The following is a 14,912-nucleotide window of genomic DNA, read 5'->3' as shown; positions in this document are numbered from 1 at the left end:
CGGGACTTCGGCGATTCCGGATTATCGATTTTTCTGGATTATAGATCATCAGTTTAAATCTGGTAAGATGGCATGCAGAAATTATAAAATTAAAAATATGAAACCGTTATTTATGAAATAAAGAACAATTATGATCTAAAGGGTATCAAAATTTACAAAAAAAAAAAAAAGCTTAATATTTATTTGTTTACTTTATTAAACATTTCTTTCAATGTAAGTTGTTTAAGTTTTGCTTCGTTTCATGTGATAATACTTTCTCTTTAATTCTATAAACAGACATATTTTTCTTGTTCAGTTACAAAGTTCCGCTGTTCAAGTCCTATAATTGCTATGTCGAGAATAGCGACTAATTTGTCAATTGAAATATTTTTCGTTTTCAATAACCTCTGTGTCACTTTCTTCACTATTGGAAGCGAATTATAATGACGAGGAATTTGATTTAAATCATATCAAAGATGGAGTACATCGAGATGAAATACTACATTTAGTAAGGAATTATAAGCCAAATAAAATAAAAACATCTGCCCTGAAGATAAGGATAGCGCTGACAGATCAACTTCCAATTCATTGTGTGCGGCGGCTTCATTTGCGAGTCATGAAACTCGTAAAAAATGAAAAATTTGCTGCTGTACTCTTTTCATGCATCACAACATTAGTGCATGAGATTCATGAATCGTTATGGATGGCATGCAGAAATTCTAAAATTAAAAATATGAAACCGTAATTTATGAAATAAAGAACAATTATGATCTAAAGGGTATCAAAATTTGCAAAAAGAAAAAGCTTAATATTTATTTGTTTACTTTATTAAACATTTCTTTCAATGTAAGTTGTTTAAGTTTTGCTTCGTTTCATGTGATAATACTTTCTCTTTAATTCTATTAAACAGACATAATTTCTTGTTCAGTTACAAAGTTCCGCTGTTCAAGTCCTATAATTGCTGTGTCTAGAACACCGACTAATTTGTCAATCGAAATTTTTTCATTTTCAATAACCTCTGTCACTTTCTTCGTATCGAAAGCGAATTATAATGACGAGGAACTTGTTTTAAATCATATCAAAGACGGAGCATATCGAGATGAAATACTACATTTGGTAAGGAATTATAAGCCAAATAAAATAAAAACATCTGCGCTGAAGATAAGGATAGTGCTGACAGATCAACTTCCAATTCATTACGCGCCCGCGGCGGCAATCCCCCCGCCGAGCAGCGTGAAATTGATAAACAGATTTCGGATTTCAAAACATACTTTCGCTTTAGATCCTTTACATATTAACAAATATATATCGGAAATTCTATTTGATATAATCGAAAGTTTAAGCTTACTTTTATAAAATTGCTCTTACAGTCTGCAAAAAATAATAAGCCGAATCCAATTCGAAAATTAAGGAACAACACAATCATCAACATTAACTGAAATAGATAATTTTAGCTTATACGTCCATTATACATAAAATGCGCACGCGAAAACGTATTCTGCACTTGCGCACACTCATATGCGCAGTCGTAAAAGGTCTTACGCGCACGCGTAAATGCCTATGTGCATGTGTCAACGCGGCACATGCGCAGAAAGTTTTTAGTTTTGAGGTCCGGATTATAGATCATTCCGAATTATGGGTGTCCGAATTAACGACATTTGACTGTAGTTCTTAACTGTTTAGCAACTGGAAAGTTGGCTCATGGAAGTTCCCTCTCATGATTATTTTCAAGCAAAAAATGTTACCAAAAAAAGAAGCATTTCTGACAGGTGCTCTTGTTCGCGCCCAGAGAAATGGTTGGATGGACGACACCCTAACAGTTGATTAGTTTCATAACGTATGATCCAAAAAAGCAGATGCAGATTTAGGGAAACCTTCGCTTTTGATTTAGGATATGTTTTAACCGCATGGTTCAGAAGGAATATAAAAGTATACAGAAAGTTAAACAACAACACTTTCTGTGATCCCAGGGAGGCTGACATACATTTTAAAGGATTCAAATGAAATTCTTTGAAAATTTTGTACATATTTTAATGTTTTTATCATGTGCTAAAATGGAAATAAACAAAAATTTGCTAAAGCATGAGTGTTATTTTATCAAGTATATTGGTATGCTGTTTTATCGGCAGTGGTGCCGCTCATGTGACAAATTTGTTTTTCTCAAAAGTCCGGGGGGGGGGGGTGTCACCTTATACGTGAGTATATACGGTACCTCTAAATGAGCAAGAAACTATTATTAGGAAACGGCATTGTTGTTTTCTCTGCCTGAGTTCTGGACATCAAATAATGAAACGTAATTAGAAATTGATTTGTTTACTATGTTGGAAAAGACACCGTGTACTTCTGTTCAGAAATATAGTTACAGTAAAAAATGAAACAGAGTCTATGAAAACTGATTTAGAGAGAGATCGGGCACCTGCCAGTGTATCAAGTGCACCTAATGTAATGTTACAAGCATTAACTATGATTTTAAGATGCAATGGAATTGGATTCGGCTATGCAATGGTAAAATTTCGGCTATGCAATGGTAAAATCGAATTGGATTCGGCTATGCAATGGTAAAAAGTGGAAAGCTCAAGCCATTATTGGTTCTGCTTCTCAGAGGTCTTACATTTTGAGTAACATAGCTAAACAGATGGTTTACAAAGCCATAAAAAATTAACACCTTCAACACTCACTGTACGAGGAAGTAATACTAAATTGTATAAATATGATGTGTTTATGGTATATTTATCAAATATGAAGGGTACATATAACTGTCATTTTGAAGCCCTAAGCCAACCTGTAATATGTGATATCATGCCACCAGTAGCATCAGAAGTGCGTTTAAAAGAATTTGCAGACTCGGGCATTTATCCTGGTGATCAGGAATGTGGACCTACTGAAATTTTAATTGGAGCTGACATAACAGGGAAGTTGATGACTGGCAGTTATAAAGTTCTACCCAATGGCCTTGCAGCCATTAAAACAAAATAAGGGTGGATGATTATAGGTCGTGTCTCAGCAGTGCTGTCCAGTGAGGGTGCATCTTTAATTTCATTGCTAAATAAAAATGCTTGTATAACAGATTTATGGACATAGATAGCTTAGGTGTCAGAGACTTTGTCAGAAAGCAAAACAAAATTAGAATTTGAAGAAGATTTCAAGTCCCATTTTTAAAATACTGTTACGAATTTGGTATTTAAAAAGCTAATGTTAGTTCAATTATAAATTAAATGGTTTTATTTCTCGCGCAGTGCAGCGCGTGACGAATATAAAAAGAAAGCTAAGCCGGAAAATTGAAAATACAAGAGCGCGTGCATTAAATAAATAAATATCTCTTTTTGATTTCGAGAAAGTACTGGAAAATTCTAGCGCGTGATTTTAAAAGCTTATAAAAGGAGGAAAACATCTCAGTTTGTAGTAGTTGCTTAGTTTGTTGTTGTTTAGAAAACTGCTCTTGTTGATTGTAGTGAATTCGCGGATTAGCGTTCTTTAGCTGTTTTGAATTGCGTTCTATTGGACATTTGAGTAGTTAAAAGATAACTACTGTGAGATATTGTAATACTGCATGATAATTTGAGAAAATTTAAGCATTTTTGTTGTGATAATAAAAAGTTTTGTTCATTTTTCATCGGACTTGTGCATTCACTTCATAACGAACCCGTACGCACGCAACAATTTCTGGTGTCAGAAGTGGGATTTGAATGCCAATAACAAGAGTGATGGAAGAGCAATTAAGGCATTTAATATCAGCCTTTGCCTCATTTAAAGAAGAAATGAAATTGGGCCAGGAATCCGTTAAGGAAGAAATGAAATTGGGCCAGGAATCCGTTAAGGACGAAATGAAAGCCGTTCAAGCTGGTCAAGAAGAAATGAAAAGAGAAATTACCTGCATAATAGAAAATAAATTTGAAGCTATGGAAGGCAGAATTGACACAGTTGAAAATAAAGTTGGACAAATTGAAGAAAAAGTTTCTTCTGTAAAAGATCAAATTGAAGAAAGAGTTTCTTCGGTGAAAGAAGAAATAGAAGAAAGAGTTTCTTCTGTAAAAGAACATATAGAAGGAAGAGTTTGTGCCATCCAACACCAAATCGAACAACAAATTGATGATAGGGTTTTTGCAGTAGCCAAAGAAGTGGATATTTTTTAAAAAATTCGTAGCGACGGCAGGGAACAATAGTGATGGTTTTAAATTTTTACACATGCCTGCTCGTCCCTCTCTGAAGTTATCCACTTATGATGGGAAGACCTCCTGGCAAGTGTATAAAACACAATTTTCTATAGTGGCGGATGCGAATGGATGGGATTCCCAAACTAAGGCCTGTCATCTCGCCGCTTCTTTAAGAGCCGACGCAGCGGATATCCTTCAGACTCTTCCCGAAAACAAAAGGTTAGATTTTGAAGCTCTGTCCGGCGCCTTGGAGCTGCGCTTTGGAGAGAAGTGTTTAAAAGACTACAGCAGGCTCCAATGAAAATCTCGTCAACAGAAGCCTACCGAAACACTTCAGGAGCTCGCCACGGATGTTGAAAGGCTGTCCCACCTCGCCTTTTCGGAGTGCCCGACAGAAACAAGAGAAATCCCGTCGCTGCAATATTTCATCGACGGCATCCGGGATCCTGAAATACAGAAAGATCTTCGAATGGCAGATGTAAAGGACATAAAAAGCGCTCTGTTGTACGCCATGAAGTTCGAGGCAGCCCAGCAAGCAACTAATAGAGATCGCTACCCAGTTAGAGCTGTGCGAGTCCATGAGCCAGTGGATCAACTGATGGCTCGTTTAGATGATTTAGCCAGACAAGTCGACGATTTGATACGGAGTAGGAGGGAGAAGAAAGTGGCTCTAAGGTGTTGGAGATGTGGTAGTGAAGGTCACCTAAGACGGAATTGCAGAACACCCCAGGGTACGGAATATAAAGCAGATGATTTTACCAGACAAGTCAGTGGCTTGAGACGGAACATAAGTGAAAAGAAACTAATTCTAAAATGCTGGAACTGTGGACCTGAAGGCCACGTACAAAAGCATTGCAGAACACCCCAGGGTACGAAAATTGACACCATTTCCGAGCAACGACGCAGGAAACAAATTAATGACCATATCAAGGAACGGAGGTTGCCAGATAATGAAAAACCTTGTTTTAAAGCGCTTAAAATTTATACAGTGAGTGGCAACAGTAACGGAATGTCCATTAATGGGAATATCGATGGAGTTCCTTGCGATATGATCATTGACACAGGAGCTAATGTTACCATCATTAGGAAAGATTTAGCTGAACAGTTTAAAGATAAACTTATTTGGATGCCATCCTGTGTTACCCTTCAGACTGCGTCTGGTGATAAGATCGACATAACTGGGAAGTTAAACGTAAACATCACGTTTGGAAGTGCCGCCTACCATCATACGGCTTATGTGGCGGATATCACAGATCCATGCATACTCGGATTGGACTTTTTAAGGAAATACAATTTTTCCTTAGACTTCAGAAACAACAAACTACTTTCAGCATCTGGTAACATGACTATCCATCCTCAGAAGAGATCCTCACTTGGAAATGCCGACGCCTTGTCCGAAAGACCCAGCTCGGGAAGCCGCCGAAATCATGCTAGGATCGAAAAGAAACGCAAGACTACCAGCTATTCTCCATCTCAGAAGCTCTTCGGTCGAGACCTTCGTCTGCCTTGTTACCGCCTGTTTGCTCGCCGTACGGATGCGCCTTCATCGCCTGAGGAACACATCCAAAATGTCCAGGCCCGGTTTGAGGGGATGCACCATTCTGCACGAAAGCGAGTCAACTTGGCGACGGAGAAAGTGAAGACCAGATACGACACGCGAGCTACTAGACATACATCCAACAAAGGAAACAAGGTGTGGTTGTGGAACCCGATTCAACGAAAAGGACCGAGTCCTAAATTACAGTCACGTTCGGATGATCCGTATACAGTGCTAAACAGGCTGAATGACCTTGTAGTTCAGATCCCTAAGTCTTCGAACTCTGATCCTAAAGTCGTCCTTTATGACAGGCTAGGTCAGGGTTGCCACTCAAACAGGAGAATGAAATTCCCTGACTTTTCCAGGTTTTCCAGGTGTGTTTCAAGAAAATTCCAGTCTATCCGCGTAATGTACATTGGCTGTGCTAAGAGGTAAATTAATTATGGTATTACTTGTATTGTGTAGCAAATTCACTTAATTCAATAAATCCCAGAAGACATTTATTCTTAATTATTCTTGGTATACTTTGTTTGATAATTTTGTTTAGTTTTCCACTTAAGAAACTTAATAAAATTTAAGATATATACATTGGATAACAAATGTATGTTTTATTTAATTATTACTCATGATCATCACCAGTTCAACACGAGGCTAATCCGGTCCTTATAAATCACAACGCAATGCTAAATAGTTAGGCTAGATTTTAGGTAAATTTAATTTGCGTGAGGTATGTTCTTAAAAGGCACATTAACACTTGAAAACACAAATATAATTATAATAGTTGTTTTTTTCTCCACTGAAGATTGAGATTAGAATCTTCCCAATCTGGAATAAAATAAGGCTTTTTTTGCAGACATTCTGCAGCTAAACGAAAGAAAGAAATCTATTTTAATAAATTGAGGTATTTTATATTTATTTCGCAGCATACATAAGGAAAAAATATGTGCATTAAATTTCGTGATGGTATGTCATCATACTGCTATAATTAATTTCAGGATTATGCCAGAGAAAATTTCCTGAAATTTGGAAATATTATTTACTAATAATAAATAAATTTAGAGGGAAGAAGCAACATTAAATTATATGAATAACATAAAAATAAAGATAATTACTAATTATTATTTGAATTAGAATAATCAACGATATTTTAGCGAATATAGTTACATGGCTAGCCTAGATGACTGATTACTATTTTTTTATTTTACTGTAAAATGGCAAGGTATTTATTAAAAAGAAAAAAAAAAGGTTTAAAAAGATTTTGCGGTAAAATTCTAGTATACGGTAAGGCTTTACGATTTTGAAAATTGTCGCCAAGACCAAAATGACCCGTTTACTGCGCATCATGATGTCGCCAAATCCCATTATTATTCTAACCAAAGAACGTCTATGTAAAGAAGAAAAGGTTCCATACAAGTAAAATGCTATTACGCCGCTAGAATGCGGAGGGAAAATTTGCCAAGGGATTTGGCGACGGAACCTGGCGGCCAGAATTTTCCTCTCCGCGATGTGTACAGGAAATTGAGAAACACGTGTTAAGAAGAAACGCTCTTTGACAAAAAACTACGAAAATCCGTTTTTAAATTATTGTGAAAAATCCAAGAAGAAACGTTTTATCAAAGGACGTTTCTTCTTGGATTTTTCGCAATAATTTTAAAAACGGATTTTCATAGTTTTTTTTTTTTTTCCCTGAAAATAACTAATCCATGAATTAATTTACTTGCGCCAAAAAATATTTTTTTTCCTTTAGAGTTTAACCACTTGCGCTAAGACTAAACTTCACGATTGCAGTGCCGTGCGCTAAGCGGTAAAGTGTCTCATTTACGCCGCTCCGCATCTGCGAGTGCAATCCAGAGCTGTAACTCGAGAAATAAACAATGTCGTTGTTAGGCGACGTGTGCACCACGTTATTTTCATTTTTGCGATAAATGCTTATCGCAAAAATGCGTGCGACGTGATGTTCACGTCGCTCGCGGTTTGAGACAAAAGCATCTTGACGTGCGTGGCACGTCTTTTTAGCGCAAGTGGTTAAAGAAATTTTAAACGATATTCATTTTATTAACTCTTGATAACGTGACCTTCGAACTTCGACACCCGTTTCGAGCTTTGGCGACAGATATATCAGACATGCACAGCTGTTTCCTCCTATGATGGAATGGAGCCTGTTGCAGAGAGGTTTTCCTTCTTTACAATACACATTCTTTGATTCTAACCTCCATGATACCGTATACTAGGATTAAACCCATTTTGTTTTATACGAGAACAGGTACTTTCTTCACCTTTCTAAAAGACAATCAAATTGGAGCTGCGAAAATTGGCTCTATGCCAGCTACCCGAATGACACTCACGTGATACATAATTCGCCAAAAAAGTTATCTCTTCCGACGTCGGCGCAAAAATCGCTTTTTTTGGCGAGATCGTTGTATGAACTTCCCTGACTTTTCCAGATTTTGACAAAAATACTTAAATTCCCTGACTTTTCCCTGAATATTTTGGTCAATTTTCGAATTCCCTGACTTTTCCCGGTTCTCCCGGTTTTCCAGGTAGCGTGGCAACCCTGCTAGGTTAGCTCATTACTATGGCCATAGTACGTAATGTAAATAATTGTAAATAGTATAAGACCATGGTCCTTTTTGTTTTTAAATGTGTATTTTGCATTTGATTTGTATTTGATAGCATTTGAGTTGTTTAAGTTATCTATTACATTTATTGTTCATGTTATTTGATATTGTAATGTAATGTTTATGCCTCAGTTGCATTTATGCCTCAGTTGTAAGTTTGGCTTCCTGTCCAGGGATTGTACTGCCCGGGACGTGCAGTCCTTGGGAAGGAGGCAGTGTTACGAATTTGGTATTTAAAAAGCTAATGTTAGTTCAATTATAAATTAAATGGTTTTATTTCTCGCGCAGTGCAGTGCGTGACGAATATTAAAAGAAAGCTAAGCCGGAAAATTGAAAATACAAGAGCGCGTGCATTAAATAAATAAATATCTCTTTTTGATTTCGAGAAAGTACTGGAAAATTCTAGCGCGTGATTTTAAAAGCTTATAAAAGGAGGAAAACATCTCAGTTTGTAGTAGTTGCTTAGTTTGTTGTTGTTTAGAAAACTGCTCTTGTTTATTGTAGCGAATTCGCGGATTAGCGTTCTTTAGCTGTTTTGAATTGCGTTCTATTGGACATTTGAGTAGTTAAAAGATAACTACTGTGAGATATTGTAATACTGCATGATAATTTGAGAAAATTTAAGCATTTTTGTTGTGATAATAAAAAGTTTTGTTCATTTTTCATCGGACTTGTGCATTCATTTCATAACGAACCCGTACGCACGCAACAATACTGTAAAAATCAAGAATGAATGTTTTATGGTAAGTCTACCATGGATTGAAGGTCACTGTCTACTTCCAGACAACTATGACCTATCTCTTAAAAGACTGAATTATACATTGAAGAAATTGAAAGCTCATGGCTTGTAAGAAGACTATGGAAATGTACTTCAGATTTACTTGAGAGAAGATATCATTGAGGAAGTACCATTGAGTGAAAAAGATATGCCTCGTCACTATCTGCCCCCATAGGTGTGTTGTTAAAGAAAACGGTACAACACGAATCCGACCAGTATTTGATGCTTCAGCAAAGGAAAAGCAGTCATCCAGTCACAATTAATGTTTAGACAAGGACCCAAATCTTATAGAACTGATTCCTTATAAATGTTCTTGGATTAATCTGGAACAAATGAGAGGTGCCCTTGAAGTGAATATATCCAGTTTTGAGAATTTGCGTACTGAGAAAATAACAAAAAGAATTATTCTAGCTGCTGCCCACAAATCTTTGATCCTTTGGGGATTGTTTGTGTAATAACTTTAATTCACAAACGTATTTTACAATGTTTATGGAAAGCAAACATCAGCTGAGACCAGAAAGTAGATGCAGATGCAAGGAAAGAATTTTTGAAATGAATGCAAGATTTGCTTTTTTTTTTTTTTTTTTTTTTTTTGTCTAAAGGTGAAGTCCTATGATCGATCAAATTTGGAAAAGTCAATGATAAGTATTCTTTATGTATAGTTTATAATGAAAGCCAATTTGTATATGTGACAGCAGCCTTTCTTTATAAATAAAAGATAAAGAAAATTTTGATAATTTTAATAAAGAAAGTTCTAGGTACATTCAAACTTATAGAGACTAGAGCAGGAATTTCCCCCTGTGGGGGGGGGGACTAGCATTGCATGATTGGAGCTTCTTGGTGCTACTATTGCTGCATGACTTTTGTCAAGCATACTAAAAGATCTTCTAGTTAAAAAAGTTTACTGTTGGACTTATTCAATGACTGTGACTGTGATTCAATGACTTATATAGGAAGAGAAGATTCATAGGCCATTTTCGTTCATAATAGAGTAAAACAAATAGTAGATTTGACATCTAAAGAAACCTAAAGATATGTTCCCGGTACAATATGAAGATATGTTTCCTTGTGGGAAGGGATGATTTTGTGGAGGATTTTTTAGGGGAAACTGGCTTGTATACACATTACACATGGAGAAAACTAAGAAAACATCTATGCAGCCATTCTGTTTGCCAGGTATTGAACCCAGGTGAGAACTACCAGTGTCTAGAACTTCCACAGTTTGGCTGCTGGTGGGCTTTAAACTGATGACCTAAAACCTGGAAATTTCTAAAATCCAGAATCGTCAAAGTCCTAACAACACAGTTGGTGTGCCATATAAATGAAACCTATTAATAATTCAAGGCAAAATATACTTTTGCATAATTGTTGCTTGTGAGAGCAAATCAGCTGGCATTCTCTGACAATTAGTATCCTAGGCTTTGTAATTTATTTCTGAAATATTAATCTGTGCCTGCATAATTCAAATCAGTTTTTTTTTGCAAAGGCTTTGTTACACCGGACTAACAAAAGAAAAGTACAGTCAAAAGTCGTTAATTTGGACACCCATAATCTGGAAGGACAAACTTTGTGTGCCGATTTCTGATCCTCCCTAAAAGTATGCTGAATTTATTTTCTGCTTTGATTTCTCATACAAATAATCATCGCTCTATAACTTTTTAAACTACTTGTAGCATTTTTTATCCACATTGCTGTTGAATACCCATCATGAATGCAGTTTTTTGCAGGTGCTATTGTGTTTTTCCTATGGTTTAGTTTATCTGATTGTGGCAAAGCACTCAAGGGCTGGCTACCTGCATCGAGGAGGGATGCCTTTGAGGAGGATTTTCTAAAGCTGGCTCATATCTATGTTACAGATAGGGAAAACCACGAAAACACCCATGCAACCAACTTGTTTGCTTGGAATCAAACACAGGACAAACTATCAGTGTTCAGCAACTTTACTATTCAGTTGCTAGTGGGTAGTAGCTTTACGGAATTAGTTGAGCATACAGTAACACGTGTATTCATCATGTAGATTATATGCTATTTTTAAACTATCACTCACTGGTGCAGTTTAACTGTAATACTCAGACAACATACATAAAAAGCATACTTGTGTGTGTATGTGATATGATACATTTCACAGATCACAAGGTCAGAAAACTTTGACTGAAAAGTCAAAAGCATTTTGTAGAAAATACATTACAAGCATTTTCAAAACTGATCATTTTAAATATAGAAATAAAAACTATTTTCGATACTTACCCAAACAGCTAGATTATTATCATCTTTCCCAGATTTCTGATACCATAAAGGAACCTTTTGAAATAAGTCATGAATTAAAAAAATAACTTCATATAACAATATATATCAAATGCAGTAACAAAAATAAAATCTTTTTATATAATCTAAACAACAGTTATTTCACAAAGTTCATTTTAAACAACACAAAATGCAGTGTAAAACATACAGTACATTTTAGCAAGTTCAATGAGAATAAATTACGACAGTTGTTATGTCGTATAACCAAAATGCTTCAGTACATTATCAGTGGTGTATCAGCAATTGCCAACTAATGGTTAAGTACCAATATTTTCCCTATTCAAAATACATTATGGATATTTTTATAATTATAATTAACTGTTTTAATTCAATAGACTGTATTCATTACCAGTTTACTCATTTTTTGTTTTTTTTTCCATAAGAATCACAAATTCATTTAGATTTACAATTCTTTAATTATTACAGTCTGAAGAAATACTGAAATCCCTTTAAATATTAATCAGTTACCAAAAAAAAAAAAAAAAAAGCTGGTACTGAAAAGTTGATTCATGTGATACTAAAAACCATTACTCATCTCAGCATAGGAACTTCCAGCTTCAAAATTCTCAAAGACACACAATAATTGCACACAAAATATTAACAAAAAATTCCCTACACAAAAGATATTATTAAATTTTTAATCAGTATAACTAGTCAAACATCAAGCAGGTATTGTTCAGAACATTGATTAACAGTCTTATTTTTAATATATCTTATTTTCTACTTGATACATTAACAAAATCTCAATACCAAATAAATACAGGAAAAGAGACTAAAAATGTGCCAAATTATCATTTTGGTAGTATACATACATTTCATTGTACATTTACTAAATGAAAATAGTTCATTTAAAAAAAAATTTAAGACATTTAAGAACATGGAAATACTCACACTTTCATTCCTGTTAGATATAAATACAGCATAACAAGCAGGTAAGAGGTGTTTTTGATTGTTTCTTACGTAATCACAAATCTTCCACACGTTTTCCTCACTATAAAAGATAACAACACTTTTTTTTCCATAAAAACTAAATTTTAAGTGCAACTTTTTAAAACTGTACTGCAATATCAGTCATGTCTCTTACCAATAACAAGAAGTATAACAGCAGTCTTTTAAAGGAGGTAAACTCAGTTCATTTAAAATATTCATTTCCAAGTCACCAGTTTTCCGCTTAGTTTTAAATGCAAACATCGCTTAACGCAAATAAAATTCATGAAATACGTATAGTTACGCAAAGATTCATACACAATTCTGAAATTAAAACTTAAAATGACAGTAAAACTAACACTTCAGCTTGGTGCACATAAACACTAGTCTTTCATTCGTATGAGACTCAATTTATCTGTTGCTAAGGGAAAATTTTGATACATAGGAGCCTTTGGTACATTTATACAGCTGAACTAGCTTTATGATTGAAACAAACTCATTTTACCATTAAATTAAGCCTGAATATTATGTAAAAGAGGGGAAGGAATTAGAAAATAAAAAAAGCATTTTATCCGAAGGGATTCTTTGCTTAGGATATAAAATAAACTCTCCCTCATTCAGAGAAAATCCCTAAGCAGGAAATCCCCGTAATTTTTTTATAGTGAAATAAATCCTATAAAAGCCTTCTTTCGCTGCTAGAAAAAATAAGAAAACCTCATATTTCAATACATTACCTATGGGTGGTATCACATAGATGATTTAATCTTACCACAAAAGTATTTATTTATAAACTGAATGATTTCTTGTGTAAAGGAACTTTCTCTTCTATCTTTCTATGAACCTGAATTTCAAAGGCCTGTCTGGAATGTTAATTAATCTTTTGTACATATCAATATCTTCATGATGATACCCCACTTTAAAATTTCTGATGATCTGCAAAAGAAATAAGTTTGATGCAAGAGAATTATTACACACTTATAATTTTATTATTACATATGTCGTACATTATATGTACACTGCTCAAAAAAAAAAAAAAAAAGGGACAGTCCTATATCTCCCGATCTACTGGGCCGATTGACAAAATTCAAATTGCGTTCTTCATGTCTCGAAAGCGCGACTTAGGATATATATTAGATTTATATACAGCACTATTCTAACATAGGTATTTTGACAAAAAATCGGACTTTTTCTGAAATAACATACCAATTTTTTTACATATTTCGATTCTACGACTCAAATTACGCCTAAATATGAAATTTTGTAAAATTTGGAGCGAAATTTACGGAGAAATTCACAAATTTATGTTGGCACTTTTTTGTCAGTTTGCGCCAAGAATACTTTACTTGGCGAACTTCTTAATATATGGCAACCTAGTTTCCTTTCCCGTGAGAGGAAAAAAAGTCACCATCGTTCCTTTTTTCCAAATAATATTCTTTATATTATATTTTTAATTATAACTTAATATTTTAAGTAATTTTTTCTTTTTCGAATTTCATTTTAATTGTTTAAGTTGCACGTTTTTTTTTTTTTTTTTTTTTTTGTTTTCGAATAACTGTTTTAAAAATTTCTATTTACCTATTCGAACTGCGTAAATAAAGGTGCAGCGTTTATTTTTATTTTTTCAAATAGTTTTCTTTATATATATTTTTCGTCATAGTTATTATTTTAGGTCATTTTTAAATTTTTATACTTTTATTTTAATTGTTTGTGTTGCATTGTCTCTTCAGATAATTGTTTTAAAATTTTCTATTTATTCCTTCGAACTGAGCATTTCAAATATATTTATTAATATCAATTTTCCAGAATTTGATTTTATTTATTTGAACTGCGTTTCTTTCGGAAGAATACTTTGTAACCCAGACTACGATGCGTTTGAAAACTGCATACTATATTAAAAGAGAAAATACAGTAAAGCACAGTTTTACACGCCTTTCAATGTTCCGTTCAGAAAAAATATATATAAATAAGAGAGATGTATAACCGATATTTTAACTTACGATGACTTGCATACACTGCTTTAAACAGTTTTATCATTGTGCCCATTGCTTTACACAATTTTATCCTACGTTTGGTTTCTTAAAATGTTATTCATATTTTAGTCAAATATTTTATTTTTGAAATCGCAAGAATCAAATATCATAAGATTGAAAAGTTTTAAATTAAAAAAAAAATACGAATACTAAATTTTACGAAAAAATTTATTTTTCTTCTCTTTTTCTTTAAGCATTCTGAAAGTATATTGAAAAGTATACAACTTTTAAAAACATTTTGGTATTTCTGACAATCATTTTAAATAAAGTTATCGCCTTCCATTTCATAAAGGCCCACAAATGGCCGAGCGGTAAAGTTGCTGAACACTGGTAGTTCACTCCGGGGTTCGAACACCGGTAAACGGGCTGGTTGCATGGGCGTTTTCGTGGATTTTCTCATGTGTACCGCGTATGACAGCTAGTTTCCCTTAGAAAGTTCTTCACGAAGTATTTCGTCAGAGCCTTTATCAGTCTTTAGAGGCTAAACATTTTGAAGGTATGAGATGAAAGGAAAGACTGGTTTCATCCAAAGGTTTTGGTTTATTTTATTATGACAAAGCACACTACGGCTATCTGCCTAAGGGA

At 34.4% G+C, this 14,912-nt stretch overlaps 1 protein-coding gene across 1 annotated transcript in view; it reads right to left on the bottom strand.

Moving 5' to 3' along the window:
* The window catches only part of tun (N-terminal glutamine amidase tungus), a 28,911-nt gene extending 16,224 nt beyond the window's left edge, over positions 1 to 12,687 (bottom strand). The window contains exons 1-3 of the mRNA XM_035364116.2: positions 12,455 to 12,687; positions 12,262 to 12,361; positions 11,314 to 11,367 (exon numbers count right to left, since the gene is read on the bottom strand). Of these exons, the coding sequence (XP_035220007.1) occupies positions 11,314 to 11,367; positions 12,262 to 12,361; positions 12,455 to 12,561 (261 nt within the window). The 5' untranslated portion in view covers positions 12,562 to 12,687. The remainder of the gene's footprint in view (positions 1 to 11,313; positions 11,368 to 12,261; positions 12,362 to 12,454) is intronic.
* Positions 12,688 to 14,912: the final 2,225 nt, after the last annotated feature.

Source organism: Stegodyphus dumicola, chromosome 6, assembly GCF_044657685.1.
Source record: "Stegodyphus dumicola isolate Sdum_Otavi_A_Nest chromosome 6, ASM4465768v1".
In the NCBI taxonomy this organism is placed as follows: domain Eukaryota; kingdom Metazoa; phylum Arthropoda; class Arachnida; order Araneae; family Eresidae; genus Stegodyphus; species Stegodyphus dumicola.
Note: the sequence above shows the minus strand (reverse complement) of the source record. Positions and strands in the feature narration are given on the sequence as shown.